At 48.4% G+C, this 19,740-nt stretch overlaps 1 protein-coding gene across 1 annotated transcript; it reads left to right on the top strand.

Annotated features, from left to right (window-relative positions):
• Positions 1-2,569: 2,569 nt before the first annotated feature.
• Positions 2,570-10,782, top strand: LOC142060769 (neuropeptide Y receptor type 2-like). The gene is made up of 2 exons (XM_075101007.1): positions 2,570-2,868; positions 9,361-10,782. Exon 2 carries the CDS (start codon positions 9,399-9,401, stop codon positions 10,560-10,562), a length of 1,164 nt encoding a protein of 387 aa, XP_074957108.1. The 5' UTR covers positions 2,570-2,868; positions 9,361-9,398; the 3' UTR covers positions 10,563-10,782.
• The last annotated feature ends 8,958 nt before the right edge of the window (positions 10,783-19,740 follow it).

The raw sequence follows: 19,740 nt of genomic DNA, 5'->3' as shown, positions 1-19,740 counted from the left end.
CACCGTGTTTGAAAGGACATGAGGCTCCTGACACGCGTGCGCAGGCGTTTGTGTGTACCCAGCCTCTGTGTGCAAATATCCCAGGGTTTGAGGGTACTGAGACCTCTGCTCTTAGCCTTCCACACCCTGGGACGATGCAAGGGACCATCCTTGTATTTCCCCATCCTTGTACTTCACGGTGTAGTTGCTGGTTGAGGCTGGGAAGACCCTCAGCTTCTTTGGCATCTGTTAGCTACATGGGGAGGTCTTTATGCACCTCGGTTTTCAGGCTGCCACAGAAAGCCTGTGCCACGACTGCCCTCGACCCACAGAGAGGGCAAGGGACTCTGGCACAGTGGACCTCGGGTGTCCCTTAGCTGCTGAGAAGCTGGGAGCCAGGCAGTGTCGGGGCTATGCTACATGCACTCGCCGCAAGCAGTAATTATGTTGTAGCTGGGTGAGATTAGGCAGGCTGGCAGGCAGCCTGTGTCTGCAGTGCCGTGAGAAGAGCCTGGCTCCCGGGGAGAGAGCTGGGGAGTGTGGAGGGAGCGGGGGCCAAACCTCAGCTCAGTGGTTGCCAGTTGGACTGATGCTCTGGACGTGCTGAGAGCTTGACCTTCCCTTCTTACTGCACTGTTCCGTGCCACAGGAGGATCGCTTGTGGGGGGACAATTTGTGACTGCGTGCATCACCATGGATCATGGCAGCTCTCCCTTCGTGGGCTCTGTCTGTTCTGCCAAGCACAGGGGCTTTTCGGCTAAGTTATCTGGTCAAAGAGGTGAGTTGATGTTTGGGAACATCGCAAGTTTTGGTGCTAACCTCTCCGCTGGACCCCCGAGATCATGGGAGAGGACAGTCTTGGGGACTTGCACTGACTAATCAATGATTTAAGAGTTTGCATTTGCTGTCATCCAGCAAACATCACATGCCAAAAATGAATGGAATTCACCCCATGGTCCTGACGAAGGTTCACAGCTTCAGGCTGCAGCCTGTTTCTCTCCTGTCAATCACTGCCATTTCCCCAGACATCTTATTCCAGCCCGGGGAAGAGAAGAGCGGGGAGCTGTAGCAAAGGACCCGGGGGAATGGGCAAGAAAAATCTTATGCCGGAACGGAAAGGAGGAAAACAATATCTCTCTCGAGCAAAAATCAACCATCCAGTGCTGAGGACCCTGGAGAGAAGGAGTACCCATCCACCAGGAACATGGCTGTACTTTCCATTAGCTGCTCTTTGCCTCTCCCTGCGGACTGCCTGTCCAAGCAGGTTTGCCTTGTCCTCCTCCCCTCCACTCTCAGCTTTCCAGAGCAACTAAATCAACAGCCTCAGGGAAAGTGAAGTGGGAGAAGACACAAAACTCCCACAAAAATCCAGCTAGTGCAGCTGTTGGATTTGCCTGGCTGTCAGCGCTGGTGTGCCGAGCCCTTTCCTTCCCAAAGGGGACACAGGGAGAGGAGGGGGAAGGATGGAACTCAAGGGGAGCCTTGTATGAGTCTTGGGTTGAAATGCCACTTTCTGCATGACTTACTTCAGGAATGTTCTCCCTCTCCTTTTTCTGCCGAGCCATTGGAGCATTTTCCTTTTCCTGGTGTATCGTGACTTTTGTGGTACAGAAAGTTAGTTGAAAACCCTCCTCGTTTCCGTTCTCACAAAGAAAAGGAAACCAAAGTCCACTGTGGGGATGAAAAGCAAGACTCCTCTGATAAAATTCTAGCTGTAAATACTCAAAGCCAAGAAGAAGCGTCCTCCTCTCTAACCTCTGGGAGCACCTCCTTGCCCAGGTGAGCTGCAAACTCACATGTTGCCTGTAGTGGAAATCCTATGCTGCAAACACACCTGACCTCTTCCCCTCGAAGGCAAAACCTTTGGCCAGGTAGGGAGCTGTGCTTCTGCTTCCCTGTGCTGCCCGCAGGGTGCTTTCCTGGGCTCCTGCAATCTTGGATTTTGCAGATTTGGACAGGAGGGTGCTGCTTTTGTGCTTCTCTCTCTCTCTTGTTCCAGGTGTGTGGGCAGTGCTGAGCACCCTGAAAGAGAAACTCACTTGGGTTCCCAGCTCTACACTGAATCTGGCTCTGGAACAGACCGAGCCATTGCCAAGTGGCTAAAGCTCCTCACCATTACTTTTATTTGCATCCCAAGAGTACCTGAAGGCCTGTCCTGCAGCAGCAGCCTGCTCTGTGCAGGGTGCTGTACAGGCACCGAGGCAGAGGAGGATGGGAGGAGGTCCATGAAGGCTCTGCTGGGTTGCAGGACCTGCAGACCTCTTGCTGCAGAGGAGATCCACTCCTGGACAAGATCGTGCCTGTCCCAAATGACTTTAAAGCCTGAGCAGGTGTGAGAGCTGTGGACTGAGGGTGGATGGACACTGGCCCAGGTCAGTGGCACAGACGAGGAGCCTGCAGACCTCCAGCTCCCACTACTTCTCCCTGGAGAGGGAACTGGATGTGGTGAAAAAGCTTCTCTCTCCTCGATGCAAGAAGCCCCTCAGTGGCTGAACACAGTATAAACAGCAGCAGCAGGCTCCCTCCCCCTTTCCATTTCTGTTTGTTAAACACACGGTCCCTGCCTTTCTCTCATTCAAGAGCTAACACAGCATCCAGCTTTGTAAGACGGGGGCTGCCAGTCACCCTGCAAGAGGGTGCTCTCCGGATGCTTGAGGTGGGGTACAGAAGCTACCCCTCGTGATGAAGCACCTTCCGGCAGCCCAGATCCTTGCCTGACTTCCTTGCTTTTCTGAGGACAGTTGCAGAAAAGTGCTTTTCACCCCTTTGCCACAGGCTGACTCCCAGAGAGTGGATAGGACTGAGTGCTTCATCGTGGCCAGCAATGAGACGATAACTCGAGGTGAGCGGCTTGGTTCCTGAGGGAAGAGGACATTCTGGCCTTTGCAGGTAGGTCGGGGAGGGTTCGTCCAAGCATCAGGGCTGAGATGGGGCCAGGTCTTGGCCATGCCACATGGTTCAAGCAAAAAAGGTCCAAGCATCTTTGGGAAACTGAATCTGGGGACCGACAGCCCCGAGAGCTGGAATGGAGAAAAAGTGAAATGGAATGGAGAAAAAGAAGCTGGAATGGAGAAAAAGAAATACTGGCAGGAGAGTTTCAAATAGTCCCTGACCAGAAGCTGGGGCTCTGGGAAGCTGAGCGAGAGCAGTCAGGAGAGCAGGTTGCTCCAGGGGGCTGCAGAAACTGGGCACGTACAGCTACAGAGCAGCGTGCTGCAGGTGTGGGGCTGAGCTGCGCAGCTGTCTGAGAAATCCCGATCTCTCCCTCAATCTGCCTCCTCGTGGCTTGGTACAAACCTCCCGTTAGCTCCTCCGTGCTGGGACTGCCCACGTTGCTGGCACTCGGCTCACTGCCAGAGATCAGTGCCCTCAAAGAGGGAGATGCAAAGGGAGATAGGGGACTGCAGGAGGAGAATTGGTGCTTGCTTTCTTTCTGCATTCATTACATGTTAACTGTTGAACACAGGGAGACTCTTATAGTCCTGTTGTAGCCTGCATTTCACCTACAGAGTTTCTGATCTGTCCCGAAGCAGTATACTGGGTTTGCTCCCTGGTTCTGTTAGTGGGGTTGTTATTTCTCTTCCCTCCCTTGTCTCACTTACCCCAGACTCCCCAAATTTCAGGAGGGAACAAACTCCCCAGGTTAACCAGGATCCTTCCACCAGGCTGTCTCTTCCCTACTGCAGCCCTGAAAACTAGTGTGGCTCCATCGCAGCATCACCCGCTGAGTCCTGTCTCCCAGCCAGCATTGTGCTGCTCCCATGGGGTGTCCCATGGGGCAGAGGGCCCTGCACTGTTCCCCAATGCTTTCTGTAGGAGAAATTGCCAGGAGAAAGCCTGCACCCCTGCCAAATGGATCTCTTCTCATCACCTTCTTTTTCACCCTGTCCTTAGCTGAAAGACTAAGGCATCCTCCTTGCCTCATCCTCTTCAGAGTCTTTCATGGCTCCAGCCTAGGCAGGGATGTGCAAATGTTTAGTGAGGAACCGCAAGAAATCCCTGGGGTGTCTTCTCCTCCTTGCACTTTGTCTCCTGGTGCCAGTTCTACTCTGGGGTCCCCAGGAGCAGCTCCGGGGCCCCGGAGCTTTGCAAGTGCAGGGTTGGCAGTGCGTGTCTGATGCCATTAGGTTCCTGCACCAATGGGCCTGATCTGGATAGAAAATTTATAAAGCTGCAGCTGATGATGGGCAGGTCAGAGGGTCTTCCCTTCTGCCATAGTGTCATAGTGGGGCAATCACCCCTTCACTGGGGATGGAAGGATCTGGGACAATTTCTGTCTGCTCTTTGGCTTCAGAAAATCATCCCAAAGCTGCCGTTTGCCCTGAAACCAGCCCATCGCACAGAGAAGGCAAAACGCCCTCCTGTCCATCACTCACATTTTGCATTTTCATGCTGCTTCTGAAATCTATGTTCAGGTTTTATCCTGAGAGATGCGGAGTCCACTCTGGTGGTGAGCGCAGGAAGCTGGAGTTAGTACGCTTGGGCTCTGTTCCCAGCCCCGCCATGGACGTGCTGTGTGGCCTCTGGCAAGCTGGTTAACCTCTGTATCTCAGTTTATTGTGTTCTCCTTTACGTGCTGTGCCATGGGGAACCGGGCTGAACACTGCTGCCTCTTGAGTGCTATAGGGGAATGTGAAGGTGGTAGAAGGTGGCTTGCCCCAGGGTGACAACTGGCTTCTGGTGATAAGGGATGGTCCCAGACCTCTTTGCCACAGACACCTGACTGCTGCCAGATTTGGGACTGGGGATGAGCTCCAGACTGGGCTGCTGGTGATGAAGGGGTTTCATGGAGTTGAGCTGCTTTGGAGGAATGACACAGCATGGACTAAATCAGTGAGCCAAGCCATGAAAATACCCACCAGCCTCAGCCCTCGTGCCCTAGTGCTGCTTTAGAGAAAGATTGTGACTGTCATTAGCCAGAGAGCAGAGACTGTGTCCTTTCAAATCAATGATAACTGTGATAGCATTGTAATTTCTAGCCACACTGAGCAATCTTTGTCTTTACCTCCCACTTTTTTGCACCCCTTGCCACCACCCTTCATGCCTGCTGGCTGCAGCAGCCCCCGTCTCACTGCTTGGGACAAAAAGAGGAATTTTAATTTACAAGCCCTGGTTTCTACAGCCCTCTGCCCACCCCTCCAGCCCTGCTTTCTGAACCCTGACAGACTTTGCAGATGGCTCTTCCAGGCCTGGATGTGCCCTGACAGATCTGGACCAGGCTGGGTGCATGCCAAGGGCTGCAGCAGGGACATGGAAGGAGCCGGGGTGTTCCTGGGAAGCAGAGGTGCATGTGAGTCCCATGGCACCTACTCCAGGCCCTCTGTAGGAATGGATTTTGTAGCTGTCATGGTGGTCACTGTCCCTTACAGTCCCCAACAGCAGCATGCTCAGTGAAGGGCTGAGGTTTTGCACTCCTCTGTGCTTCCCCCTCCTCTTCCCTCCTTCCCAAAGGCTGAAGCCTGCTGGCACAGGGCACAGTGCACAGCTCTCTTTCTCCTTTGGAAGCCACCCCTGGGTCCCAGCCCTGCCTTCAGGCAGAACCTCAGCTGGAGGAGAGGGTGAGAGCAGGATCCAGGCGATGCCCTGTTTCTGCATCTCTTCATGGCAGCCCAGCACAGAGGAAAGGGCTTCGGGTAGTATTTCTGCCTCCTCCTGGTCTCCCCTGCTGTTTTGTTCTCCCAGAAGCAGTTGCCTCTCAGCTCCAAGGATTTTTCCGTCTAACCTGGCAGGCCTGGCACGGGAGCATGCGCCTGGCAGCAGCCTACACATATGCCAGCGCTTCCATTACTTGCTGGAATGGGCCTTGGTCCACTCCTAGCAGCATCCCTGCGACCTCCAGGCAGCCCTGGAGTAGGAACACTTATTATGAACATTTTGCCTCTTAATTAAAATGCCTTAATTGATTTTTAATAGTTCCCCTTTGGAAAAAAACAAAACAAACCAAATCAAATAATAACTCCATTAAGGCCATTTTGTTAGGAAGTGAAACAGCTCCAGTAATCATGATGTTCCTGGCTCCTCTCAGATGGTGGTAGCTGCCAGTCTCCAGCAAAAGGAAATAGCTTGAGATGTGTACATGGGAACTGGCAGCCAGTTGGTGGGTGAGATGGGGAAAAAAGGAAGGGAGTATCCACTGGTGTCATGCCAAGACTTGGGTACTGAAGATAAGTGGGACAGGCAAGCCACAGAAAAGAGGATTACCAGTGATAGTGACAGAGTAATGCTGGGCAATCTGGAAGGTATAAAACCTCAGACAGAGCAAGCAGGGAAAGCACAGCCACTGAAAGTGTTCCCTGTCCTTGCTCCGTTTCCTTCATGGACCTTGCTCATCTGGCAGTAAGGATCGCTTTGGGGCCAGCTGCAGCACGGGTGTCTGAGGGGAGACTCTGGGCTGGGCTGCTGCAGCGTACGGGTCGGGCTCTGTCGAAGAGGCTGTGGCTGTGCCACCTCCCCAGCTCCCTGCCTGTTCCCCTGCTCTGTTTCACATTGCCAGCTGTGCAGGGTGGCTTTGAGGTTCTCTCTCCTCCCTTAGAAGCTGGGGGCCCCCTTTTGTCTTTGGAGTTACCTTTCCAGGGCAGGAGGCAGCTGTGTCGTGGAGGTCCAAGACCACCCTTAAGCAAACTCTCTCACCCCAGCAAATCCACCCACTTTTCCCTCCTGCTGCTTAATGCTACCTTCCTACCCTCCTAGCAGTAGCTGTATGGTCTCCATTATCATGGTATACAACCCCAACAACTTCATTTACAGGAATCATTGGCATAAATTGGCCAGCAGAGTTAGACAAGTCAGGCAAGACAACGGGCATGGAGAAGGCAGGAGAAAGCAAGTGTGCAAGCAGGGGCTGCTTACTGCAGGCAGCTCTTTTGCTGGGTCTCCACAGGGGCCCCCATTTGCAGCCAGCCAGGCAGATTCCTAGGAGCAGCTCCCAAGGAGGAATCACAACCCTTGCTCTGAGAAGTGATGAAAGAACAAGCAGCCATTTATTATTCGTTGCAATGTAATTGCTGCCACCTTTACCATTTTGCCACCATTATTTTATGCTTTTTTATTTAAGGAACTAGCTTAAATGCAGGTGATTTGCACAGAAAGCATTCTCCCCTCCCAAGGACAGGCTGTCCTTAAACATTTGGCTTGTGGGGCATGGACCTGTGGGACGCCTGCCAGCGCCCAGTCAGCAGTGCTCCCGTCTCACCTGGTACGAACCCTGAGCAGTTTGTTCCTCAAGTAGGCTGAGGAAGTGCCCAGCAGGCTGCCTCTAATTCCCAGCTTTGTTTAAGCCCTGTGCCTCCTTCCCTTAGTGGCAGGGCATTATCCCTGCTCTCTGCAGGTCAAAGAATGCATGATACTCTGCAGACCACCCTGTTTGGGCAGAGTGATGACTTTTGCTTGCTTTTGATGGAGTGTGTGGTGGGAATGGAGGCCCCACATGCAGTGCTGGGGACAGAAGGTATGTGAGGGGCCACATCCACCCCTCTCACATAATCCAGCAGCAAAGCTGAGACACAGAGTCTGAGAAGGAGCCAGTAACAGAGCTGGCTTTTCTCCTGCTGTGTTTGGACTGAATGAAAACCCTGCCGTGACAACACTCTGCTGTTACAATGGCACCAAACCAGCCGTGGGTTCCAAACAGAGTCAGTTCTGGCTCACCAGTTGGGCTCCTTGCTCCCAAAGCCATATTCACGGGGACGTTTGAGCACCATGTGGCAGGAGGCTCACTGACGCCAGGGCTTTGGCTCTCGAGTGTCTTTGTGCCTGGACACTCAGCAACATCTCAACGGGAGGCTTGTTCACAGCTTCAGCTGTTTGCCCCCTGCACATGAACGTCCCTGCGGGAGCTCCCTCCTCGGCAAACCCGACGGTGTCACTGACACTGAGGGGGCAGACAGGTTCTTTTAGGGGTCCTTGGCAGAATGATGACAGCACTAAATCGTGGTTACAATTAAAGCTTTATTTCCTTAGCAGGATATTATGATTAGTACAGCACAGAATTTATGATTGGAACGCACAGGATTTCTACAAGCAGAATCTATGTAGTGCAATCTACAAGTAGCGTAACAGAGGATTTATAATACAACTTGTGATTTCTAATCACCTAAGTAATACAGAATTTATAATACAACTTAACTTATAAATTATCACCTGTATCCTCTGCAGATCAGGTCAAATCCTAATACATGGTTTGCTGTATCAATATAACAATCATGATCGAGACTTGAAAATAATATAAGAGAAGATGAGCCACGCACTTAGCCCTCGGAGGAAGCAGAGGGTGGTGGGGTTGTCCCTGGCCATGGAGGGTCACGGGTCACACTGTCCAGCAGTTCCCTCTTAGGACTTGTAACTGCTTGATTTTATGGACAATGCTTGTGTGCTGTTATGCTTCCCTGTTCTGCAACGGAGTCATCAACAACACCTGACTGGCCAGGTGCCTGCGACCTTCAAGGTCAGCAAGGAAGGCAGCAACTGGCCTGGCACCCAGGAACCTTGAGTCTGACAGGGAGGGGAAGAAGATAACTGCTTGGTTTGTCTGCTTGGTTCACAGGACCTTCAGGGCCTGATCATGAGGGAAAGGGAACCAATATGTGACCTACTCAGTCAGAGAGAATAGCTGCTTGCCCCATAAAATGGCATTAGTTATGCCAACGACGTTACTAGGGGTCGGGGGCAGGGGGTACTGGTCACACTGGGTTGAATTGCGTGGTAGCATCACTAACAGGAGCAGTGGTGGAGGCTCATGTGGAGACAGGGTGACAGATATTTTGACCTGGAGAGGTGAGAAATAAGAAACTGAAAAAAATCTGGTGCACAATCTGGAAATAAATTGTTATGAGGAGGAGGTGGAGATCACCACCTTGAATTTGAGAGTGTCTTGTTGTTTTTCTCCTTTCCTAGTTCTTAAGGAGTTTGGACTCAGGGCATTTTTGTAGGCAAGAAAATCTCATCAAAGATGACTGACACCATCATCAATTTCTTCTGTCAGCCTCAAAAGCTCCCAAATTTTTGGCTTGTTTGAAGCGACTTCCCTATTTTGCAAAGCCTAGCCTGAAGAGGCAGGAGAGGCAGTGTGCAAAGGGGCTCCATAAGCAGGAGATCTTTTCAGGACCTACCAGTCTAGCTCTGGCTTGTTGAGGTTTTTTTCCCCATTCAATTCAAATAAACATAATCTCAGAAACTTTTGTTAAAAGCTGCATTTTCCCCTGACCTTTCCTTGGGGATGAAAAGCTGAGGGACCTGAAAGGCGGGTAGGGGAGAAGGAAGGAGGGTGACACTGCTGCTGCTGTTTAGTCCAAAGTGCTGTGTGGGACATGCCATTTGAATCTCTGTTCTTGCAGATACTCTGCTGTCTCCTGTGCTCTCACTTCTGTTGTGTCTGTGTTCCAGACCTCCTCCTCCTCCTCACAGAAGGGCTTAGGCCAGGCATGGGGCCATTGGAGGGAGCGAACAGCACCCTCACTGTGGAGAAGACAGCATCAGATGAGAAGCTGCCACACGGCTGGCACACCAAGGACTTTGTCACTCCTGGCCAGGATACCTCTGGGTCCCACAGTGTTATGATGGACAGCACCAAGATCCTGGGGGTCCAGGTGGTTCTGATTGCCGCCTACTCCCTCATCATTCTGCTGGGGTTCATCGGCAACTCCTTGGTCATCTACATCATAGTGAAGTACAAGACCATGAGGACTGTCACCAACTTCTTCATTGCTAACCTGGCCCTGGCAGATCTGATGGTGGACACACTCTGTCTGCCTTTCACCCTAGTGTACACGCTGCTGGACGAGTGGAAGTTTGGAGCTGTTCTTTGTCATCTGGTCCCTTATGCTCAAGCTTTGAGCGTCCATGTGTCCACTCTCACCCTAACTGTGATTGCCCTGGATAGGTACCGGTGTATTGTTTTCCACCTGGACAGCAGGATTTCCAAGAGGCTCAGCTTCACCATCATAGCTGTCATGTGGCTAGCAGCAGCTGTCCTAGCAGGTCCTCTGGCCATCTTCAGAGAGTACCGGTATGAGGAAATCCCATCCATCAACCTCAAAATGGCTGTCTGCTCAGAAAAATGGCCCTCTGCTAATAACAGAGATGCCACTATCTATAGCCTGTCCATGCTCCTCTTGCAGTATGTTCTTCCTCTTGCAATTATTTGTTATGCCTATACCAGGATCTGGTTCAAGCTGAAAAACCATGTCAGTCCCACTTCTAGGAATGAAAGCCAGTGTCGGAGGAGGAAGACAACCAAAATGCTAGTGATGGTAGTTGTAGTATTTGCAGTCTGTTGGCTCCCCTTCCACATATTCCAGCTTGCCATTGATCTTGATCTGGTTCTTATCTTCCATGACTACAAACTCCTGTATACTGTCTTCCACGTTGGAGCCATGTGCTCTACATTTGTCAACCCCCTGCTCTATGGATGGATGAACAAGAATTACCGGAATGGTTTCCTTATGTTCTTCCGTTGCCAGAACAAGCCAGAAAGCATCCACACTGAAGGCTCAGTTAGAGGGAGGTCGTACATCTTCAGGGCCAACACCCTAAACGGGAGCATCAAACAGACTCCTGGCAATGGACCACTGCCCACAGAGGTTTAGGGATGGGACATCTACCTCCAGGACTGAGGCTGACTGAGCCCAGAGACATTCTTGGGTAAATGCCTTTTTTTGGTGGGACATTGTGTCGCCAAAACATTATAGCCACTGCAGCCACATAGAAATACTCCCGTTTTTCTCAAAACAATAAATCTGGTGTATTTCTGTCAGACCAAACAAATGAATTTTTCCTTTCTCTGCATTCAAGTTATACATGCAGAAGCATGAAAAAATCACATACAGAGGAGGCTTTCATTTAGCCAGCAAAACATGCCCTTTTTTGCTATTTCCATTTGCCAAAGTGGGTAGCTTAACCTTTTACCCCCTGAGATATTGCACATTACCAATGCAGAACCTTTATTGTATGTGCTTGTTCATCTGTAGGTCTCCTACATGACCCAGGCTAATGCCTCCAAGGGGAAGGAGATCTACTCTCTTCTGCAAATATGGGCTGGTTAGTGCCATCACTCTGCAGGCCTGGGAGGGGAGCGGGCTGGTGCGGGTTGAATCCGGGCAATCCATGATCTCTTGCAAAGCACTTGCATGAATCTGCATTTGCAACCCATGGGACGAGCTCTTGTTCTCAGAAAGCCCAGGAGGTGGCAGTGACACTACTTACCGCAGTTCCCCTTACAAGTGCCAAAGCAAGGCTTTGGGGACACCCATTAGTCAGGGAGCTTGCGAGCCAGTGCCCTGGATTTAGCAAGGAGGAGAGCAGGCAGAGAAGCAGATAGGAAAGGAAAGAGCTGGGGCAGCCGATCAAGAGGACTGAAACCGAACCTAGGGGTTTGGCAAAGGTGTTTTCTTCCAGACCTTAAGATGTGGCTCCTGCCATGCAATAACCTGGGTGCCAGCACAACCAGAGAGGCAAAACTGTGAATGACACCATTCTCCAAGGCACTCAGAGGGTTTTAAAGATGTACTCTTTCTGGGGTTGGAGTTAGTATGGGTCTGTACATGGGTGCTTCAGTTCAGAAGACAGATATGGTGTCCTCTGGCAGAAGAAGACATGGAGACAAAGGAAGATGTATTCTTTTATACCAAACTGTATGTTCTCCTCCCTAAAGCTGTGTCAGCTGGGGAGCATATTTTTAGCTCTGCCGTCAAAGGAGGCTTGATTGCTACTGTGATCTCAGCATTTCGTCTTTGGTGTTGTCTCTAAAGTCAGTGTTCATCAAATTGGAAAGAAACTCTCAGATGCAGGAAAGAGACTTAACAAACCTCCTCATTAGAGACAAAAAGAAAATAAAAACTTTGATTTGTAGGTCTTCACTGGAGCAAGGACAAGAGGTAAGAGGACTTGCAGTACGGAGTCCACCAGCCTGGATCAGGCGCTGGGCTGCCAAATCTGGAGTCCTTAAGAGATGAATTGCCAAAGGACTTACTTGAAAATCTGGCTGTCCTGCCTTCTCCCCAGCTTGACCTGCCTCTGGTCCTTGTTCTCCAGCTCAGTTTCCAGCTGCCACACTAGATTTTAAATTCTCTGTTTCTTTCTTTCTCTGATGTCCTGCTTCATTTTCCTAAATAGACACAAGTCTCTGGTTCCTTCCTGAGAGACATCACTGCCAGGCAGGGTCTGCAGAACACGCTCCACGCTCAGAGGCATGAGCATGCTGATGCCGAATAACCTCCCCAGCACCTGATTCTGCAGATCACAGCCTGTTTTTTTTACTGTTCCAGTAAAAGGGTCATCTGCTTCCTGACAGGCCAAGACATGATGGGAGAACGAAGACACAAGTAAACGTTCCCCAAGTGAAGTGCCATGGTGTGACGGTGGGAGTTTGCTGTTTCATCCTGACAGAAGGAGGAGGATAGTCTCCTCCATAGCACTGGTAAATCCTGTCCCTACCTAATGAACTGGTCATTTCTGCAATCCATCCTCCCAAGGAACTCTTCCTGTGTTTCCATCAAACTCCAAGACACAAGGAAATGTTTATGTTTCAAAGGCAGCTTAAAAGAGTGGAAAGAACTCAACTATTACTAATAAACACTTCAGAAAGTGATTTAACACTCAATAATATATGCCAGAGTAAAATAACACATTCAGCAGTGTGAGCTTGGAAGCCAATCACACTGCCAGCTGAGATGGATGAGCAGCTAAATTGCTTTTCTAGGGGCCTTGCCAAAGGTTTTGTCCTGTGACACCACACACAGTATCTGACTGTGGAGCAAGGCAGATAACGACATTATGAATGACTGTTTAATTCTGAGCCCAAAATTTTAAACTAAATATGGATAAATAAATGAATAGATCCCAGCTCTTCACAAATAAATACTGGCAATGGCATTTATAGGGGAGAGGGAATTTTATGCTAGAGCAAACCAAGAAGGAGAAACTATTTACTTAAAGTGTAACAGCAAAGTTCTGTTTGCTTTACTTAATGCACTTCTGCAGCTTCACTGATGGCTTTCTCCCTGGAGCTTGCTGCTTTTTCCTTGCCATTGTAAAAAGTTACAACCATCCACACCCACCGCAAGAAGGGAAATCAGCTCTCTGTTGTCTATACGTGTCCCTGTGGAAAACCACTATGCCTCTGTTGAGGGAAGGTGGCCCTAGCGTCCACTGCCAAACAGAACAAGAGAAGGTGGAGAGCAAAGAGGCAAAGCTTCTTCCCACAGGTTGATTTGGGCAAATAACTAGTACGTTATAGACTGTCATGACTGCATAGAAGACAGGAATGAATTTGTTTCCATAAAATGGAAATCTGTTGAAGATGAAGGTTCCCCAAATATTAACACTCCACTAAAGATGGCCTTACTGCCATGATCAGTTCCATGAAACCAAAGACCAGAAGCATTTAATGTTTTTGAACTATTTAGAGCTCAGGACAGGGTACGACCCTGCTCTGTTGGTGTCAAGAGCAGATCCTTTAGCAGTTACAGATACTCAAAGGCATCTTCCCACTGCCTGCTCCTTGCCTAAGGTGCACCAGTGAATGCCCGCCAAGCCGGGCTCCTCTCCGCAGAGCTGGCCTTGGTGTTACTGACGTGGGATGGAATGACTTGTGTCAATGGCACAACAGCTGACAGGGATAAGGTATTTCATTACAGAGTTAGAAATATGGAGACAAAAATGAACAAGTGTTTCATCCAAGCTGGTCTGGAAGACAGTCTTGTGCCTGGTGACAAGATGAATTTCCTCTAGCGCTCCTCCTGACTCTTGCTGCCAGCCTTCTCAAAATGCTGCCTCACTGAACTGACCCAGGGATATTTCACAGCTTTTAGGAGAGAGGTTCTGAATTCCCTGAGAAACACCCTATTTCCCATGCTAGGACACTCCTTCTGGTCACATCATATGAGTCTTGTATTATAAAAAGTACCACTGAACAGTTCTTAATTGCCAAGCGACCCCTAGCAGATGATTGACTTTGAATAGACACCACAGGTGGGGTTGCCTCTAACTATCCCATGCAACCATTACTCACATGCCAGACAAATACAAGAACAGCTGAGATGTGGCAACATCATCATTTAAAAACAGCAGCATCGATAACTGTTGTTCCCTATTACAGGCTGCTCTAAGTGCTCTCAAGGATCCCAGAGTCTCTTATCAAACTTCCAGGCTTGACGAAGCACACTGAAATTTGCAGAGCAAAGGTTGTGCTTTGGACACAGGAGGGTCTCTGAGCACTAGAAATTTTGCCTCTAAGACACTTAGTTTGCTCTGATAATCCCTTCCCCTTTGATTTCCAAAGCATATACGTCTGTAACAAGCTAATGCACATAAAGAGAGCAAAGGTTTGGGCTTTTTACTTTTCCCTGGCCTTAGGGCTATATATACACACCTGGCATTTAGATCAATGCAGGGTGAGCTGGGTCCTTCGGTCAGGGCTCTGTTAGAATCAAAGACGTGACACACTCCTGTGTATGCTCGTGCTTCATCCTGCTCCTATAAAAGCAGATCCATCCCCTCGTGACTCTCTGCCTGCAGTAACATGTGCCCTCTCCCATTACCCATAGCAGCCCCAGTGAACAATGTCAGATGGCACATGTTTTATTCAATATGCCCACAAATGTATCGGCAGAAACATTGCTCTGAGCTTTTCACAAAGGCTCTGTAGGGAAATACATACTAGACCAGGAACGAAGCAGTTCTTCTAACACATGCTAATACGAGCAGAATGGCTGGAGTGCCATTCTGCTGAAGGAGGTCACAGACAGCTCAGCATTTCCCTTGATATCAGGTGTTAATCTTATAATTGTTATAGCTAACATGGTCTAAAACAAAATTAGCCTTTGTTTGGGCAGAAGCTGTGGAGTTGGCACTTTCTTTGCATGCCTTTGTCTTTCGGCTCTATTATTCTGTGATTTCACCAGGGTCTCTGAATGTGCTGGATTTTAAATAAGGTTAGCATCAGCTAACCTGGTGAAAATCAGGAATTACTGCAATAATCCAGAAAATAGAAAGGATTGTGGGTTCATATGGGTGAGCAGAATTTGGTCCCTTACATTTGAACAAACAGAGCTTTGTCTTCCTTTCAATTTTTCCTTATCTAGCTGGAGATTCTTCAAGTGCCAAAAATAATATTGCATATTACTGCCAGAACATTTATCTTCTCTCTGAGCTCATTTCAGAGAAGGGATTTGTTCAGGAGGGCCTGGGAGGGGAAGAAGGCTAGATTTTTAAAGCTCATCATTATCTCTAGTCTCAGTGTTTTTTAAGGTAAAAGACAAGTCAGAAAAAGACTAAGTCACTCACACACTCCAAGTGAGGTACCAATTTATCTTCAGACAACATAACCTCTGTTTAATTTTCTGTCCAGACGTCCCAGCACCCTTTGCAGAAGTGTTGTATGTATGTGGGGCTGAATGAGGTTGTGGGAGGAAAGAATTTTTCTGCTGCTAATAGCAATACCTTAGTGTCACTCATGATTTATAGCCAGCAAAAAAAATGCTTTTTCTGGTCCATGTTCTGCTCAGTGTAATGAGTACTGAACGAATAGTGCAGATGCCTCATGGAGCTCACAGGAGGAGACCTTCATTAGTTCAGTCCTCTCCAGTGCGGTAGCAAGGACTGTGAACATTAGAGGAGAAACCTCTTTGTTTATAACTAACTTATTGAAGTGCACAAGCATGGAGTTGTCACCATGTTGCTCTGCTCATGTGTCACAAACTTTTGGACACTGTTTGTCTTCAGGATGTGCAGGCAGCTCAGCTACAAGGTGCTTCTCCTTGCTGCTGTGTGGAAGGAAGAAGGAAAATAGGTCACAGAACAAGATTTCAAGAAATTCAGGAAAGGATGAGCCTCTGGATGAAATCTGGAGGTTGATATGGTTCTTTATGGAATGTGGTGTAGATTGTTGGCTCTACTGGGACCAGGATGAGTAACATGAAAAGGGGAATGAACTCTGCCATGGTGCAGGAAGAACAGAGCCTCTATCAAACTAGAGACAAATAAGAAATAGCAGCAAATCCGGATTTGTCATGTCCAGTATTCTGTCTTGGATCGAGGCAATAAAAGATGCTGTTTAGGGAAAGCATGCTAACTTGATCACTTTATCGGCTCATTCCTTTCATTCCCCTAGGAGCAGCCACAACTGTTGTATTAGAGATGTTAGAGGGGACATCCCTGTCTAGACCATTTAGTATCCAGACTTTTCGTATTGTGATTTTGTCTAACCCCTTTGTGACTCTGACACTTCTGTATGCTTCCACAGCCTCCTGTGGCAGCCAGTTCTAGAAGTTCAATCTCTGCAGTATAAAAAAGCACTTTCTTTTACTGCTAAAACCAATCCCCTACTAATTTCAGCAAATGCCCTCTGGTTCCAGTACTGTGGGACTTGCTGAACAGCAGCTGAACCATGGTTAGCCAGTGCCTTCTTTATTTTGTAAATCTTGATGCTGTCCTCCTTCTCCAGCTTTCTCCTCTCCTAGCTCAAGTCACATCTTCTCCTAAGGCAGCTTCTTCATCCCTGATCATCTTATTTGCTCTTCTGTGGACCTCCTCGAGTTCCACAAGTATCACAATGGGCTGAATTTTGCTCATAATTCCTGTGAAGGAGTTTGATCTATCAGCTTTGTTCCAGCCTTGCTTGCGATTAGCCATATGAGGGCTTTTAAATATGTGTGGGGGAAGGACACCTCTTGATAAAACATCAGGCTGCCTCTCCCTGGCTGCAGCATCTCTGTATTCTTAGTGAAATCTCATTACATTGGTCACTGAGTCAGTTCAGTGAATCATGAAATGCATCTCCAGTGTTGTTTTTGAAGTTGAGAGCCACAAGGGCAGTCAGATCCCCCCACCTCATCTTGAACTCTGTACCCAATAGATTTATCCAGGGGCAAGACTGAAGTCCAAATGATCCTGATCCCGGACTAGTGTCCTGAATCACAGCTTCATCTGTCTATTCTACAAATAAGAAAAAAGAGGAATTGTGTATTTCAGGAAAAGAGTGACGAGTTTTTGTTACTTGGCAACTGTCGCTCCCACATATTTTGGAAGAATTTGAGAACATCCTGCACCTCAGAGATATCAACCAGCTTAGGTGAGGAGAAAGGGAACTGGCAGCAGATCCCCAAAACTTTGAGCTGGGAAGATCTCTTGGGGCTTGTGGAAGCAAAAAGTTCTTTATGTCTGCATGCTCCTCAGCTTGTCTCCTCAACGTGACTGTCTGCATCCGTTTCTGGGCTCTTCACGGTGAAATAATCTGTTGTTCTGCCATTTCTGTCTCACGGAGGCATTTCACAGCCATCTGAATGTGCTCTAATCCACCTGCCAGCTGCAATCAGCACACAGCACGGTTGCATTCCTGTCAGCCAAGATTTGAGCACCAGAAACAAAAACCTTCAAAAGAGGAATCAGCAAGAGATCTGCGTGTGGAAACTGTGGAGGGGTCAGTCAGACCTGAGGGCTTGGTGAATGTACATACAGCGATAGCAAACCCAGCCAATGAGGCCAGAGTAAAATTTCACTTGCTTCCTGCAGTGGCAGTTGACTTCAGACAGGAATTCAGACATGATTATTAAAACAATAATTTAGGGCTTCAGTTGCGGGGAGCTAATCTCCAAGGTTGAACTCAGCAGATGGCTGTGTAAGTGGATCCCAGCTAATGCATTTCTGCATTTTTGGTCCAGTTTTGTTACTGACAATTTTGCTATGTGAAATCCCATTTCTCTTTCCTAGGTTAGATAAAAGAATCTAGTGGTTTCAAAGTGCGGATCTCAACTCTCCGAGACAACCCTGCAGTACCCAGTTAAGCAAAGCTAAGATAGCAAAACTGGCATGGCAAGAATGATTGAAGTTGTCTCTTGCTTCAGGGAGTGCAATAACATGAGATTGCTACGGTGGCGAAGATGTCTTACTAAAGCATAGGGGTCTTTGGTCTTTGTAAGGTCTCTAAGTCTGGAACTTGTAAGGTCAAGCCTGGCACTGCAGTCCTTCGTTGTGTGAAATTCCAATTGGCTTCATGCAAAATGAGTGAGAGCTGAGAGATGTTCTGGGGTATTTTAATCATACTATAAGAATAGTATAAGAAAAGATCATAGGAAATAAATGGAAGGGAGTCGGAACTCCTCTGGCTAAACCACTCCCGATCGCAGGGTGTCTCACCTCTTCCAAGGCTCCTGTGATGGAGATTTCATCCACTCCCTGCACAGTCTATTCTGAGACCTTCCTAACCAAGAAATCCTTCTTACTGCAATCTATTACTTCTCATCTCCTGGCAGACACAGAAAATAGTTTATTACCTTCTGTACCGCACCTTTACATGTTTAAAGGGTATTATCATGCATCTCTTCCACACCCTCCAGACTAAACCAAGTCATTTTTTTCTGTCGTTCCTCACAGGTCTTATTTGCAGTACCTCTGTTTGTTCTTGCTGCTCTCCTCTGGACTTTCTGTGTTCAACAGCCAGTAGCTTCGCAGGTAAACAAAAGGACTGAAGGAGGTAAAAAGGTTCTGCAGAAATGTTCATTTCTCTGAGCAATCACTCTGTATACAGGAATGCATAACTGGGAACTGCTCTTTTCCAACCACAGTGACTGCCTCTACACTATGGCAGGAGACCAGGGTCTTTGTTTCGCTGTCAGCAGAGCTATTTCCATGCTCTGAGTCATCGACGGCTGTTTCTACACGGGTAAAAGCAGAAGCACTTTGCAGCACTATTCAAGCCCTCACAGGTGAAACCATCCATGAGGCAAAACTTTCCCTACAAGTCACATCAGTCATGTGGAGTTTTGCACCTTGTAGGTGTTGTCTAGTGTGTGCAGCTCTGGGTATGTCCATAGCATGACCATGCATGTGGCCCTGTTCTCTAGGACACAGGTGACAGGAGGCCACAGTCATCGTGGCCAAACTTGCCTTTCCCAAGGAACCTGGTGCCTTGCAAACCGGTCCCTCTCTGAGTCAACCTCAGGACTACTCCTTGTGCTGCCCGGCAGCTTTCTGCACTCCCCATCGCCATTGTGAGCACAGCAGTCACTTCTTTACCCCTTTCATTTACAAATAAGCCCAGGGAAAGGTCAGGCTGCGGTTGGAGATCTGCTCCTGGATCCAGTGGCAGTGGTGGAAGAGGCTGCAGTCCCCAGCCCCACTGAGGTGCTCGAGCAAACAGCTCTGCCAGCAGAGCAGCAACACAGGGGCAGTGCTCACTCCTCACTGTCCCTGGTATCCCCTGTTCAGGAGACTTTCAATTGCTACTTCTTCCACTTTGCCTCAAAAAGCAGCACTTATATTGTTATTTCCTTGTGTTGTGGATAGAAAATAAAATTCTTTTCAGCTAGTTGTATCTTCCAGCTTTGTTAAAACCTAGATGAGCTGATCTTTCACTGCTGAGCCTTGCTTTTCTCTTCTGTGGAACAGGACAAGCGCAGAGTCTTGTAAAACATGTTGTATTTGCAGCTGAATAGTGCTACTGCAGTGAAAAGCATTTTAAAGTGAACACATATTACAATAATTATGTTTCCATCAGACGTGTATTAAGGAGGCAGACCTTACTTGGAAAGTGCTGTGAAATACTCAGAGAAAGGCAACTTTTGAATTCTCAGAGGTAAATATTTATTCCAGACTCTTAAAAAAGTAATGATTTATGAATCCAGGTGTGGGAGGGTTTTTAACGGTGACAGTGCCTGGAATTCTTCAGCAGCATCTACTGCTTTCAATGTGGAGAATGAATACGGACTGAAGGATGGCTGCAGACTTTGCTTCACTGCTCATAAGTGTTTCCGAATTGTTTGGACAAGA

This window comes from Phalacrocorax aristotelis, chromosome 8, assembly GCF_949628215.1.
Source record: "Phalacrocorax aristotelis chromosome 8, bGulAri2.1, whole genome shotgun sequence".
NCBI classification, from domain to species: Eukaryota; Metazoa; Chordata; class Aves; order Suliformes; family Phalacrocoracidae; genus Phalacrocorax; species Phalacrocorax aristotelis.
The sequence above is the reverse complement of the archived record's forward strand: the minus strand, read 5'-3'. Positions and strand labels throughout refer to the sequence as shown.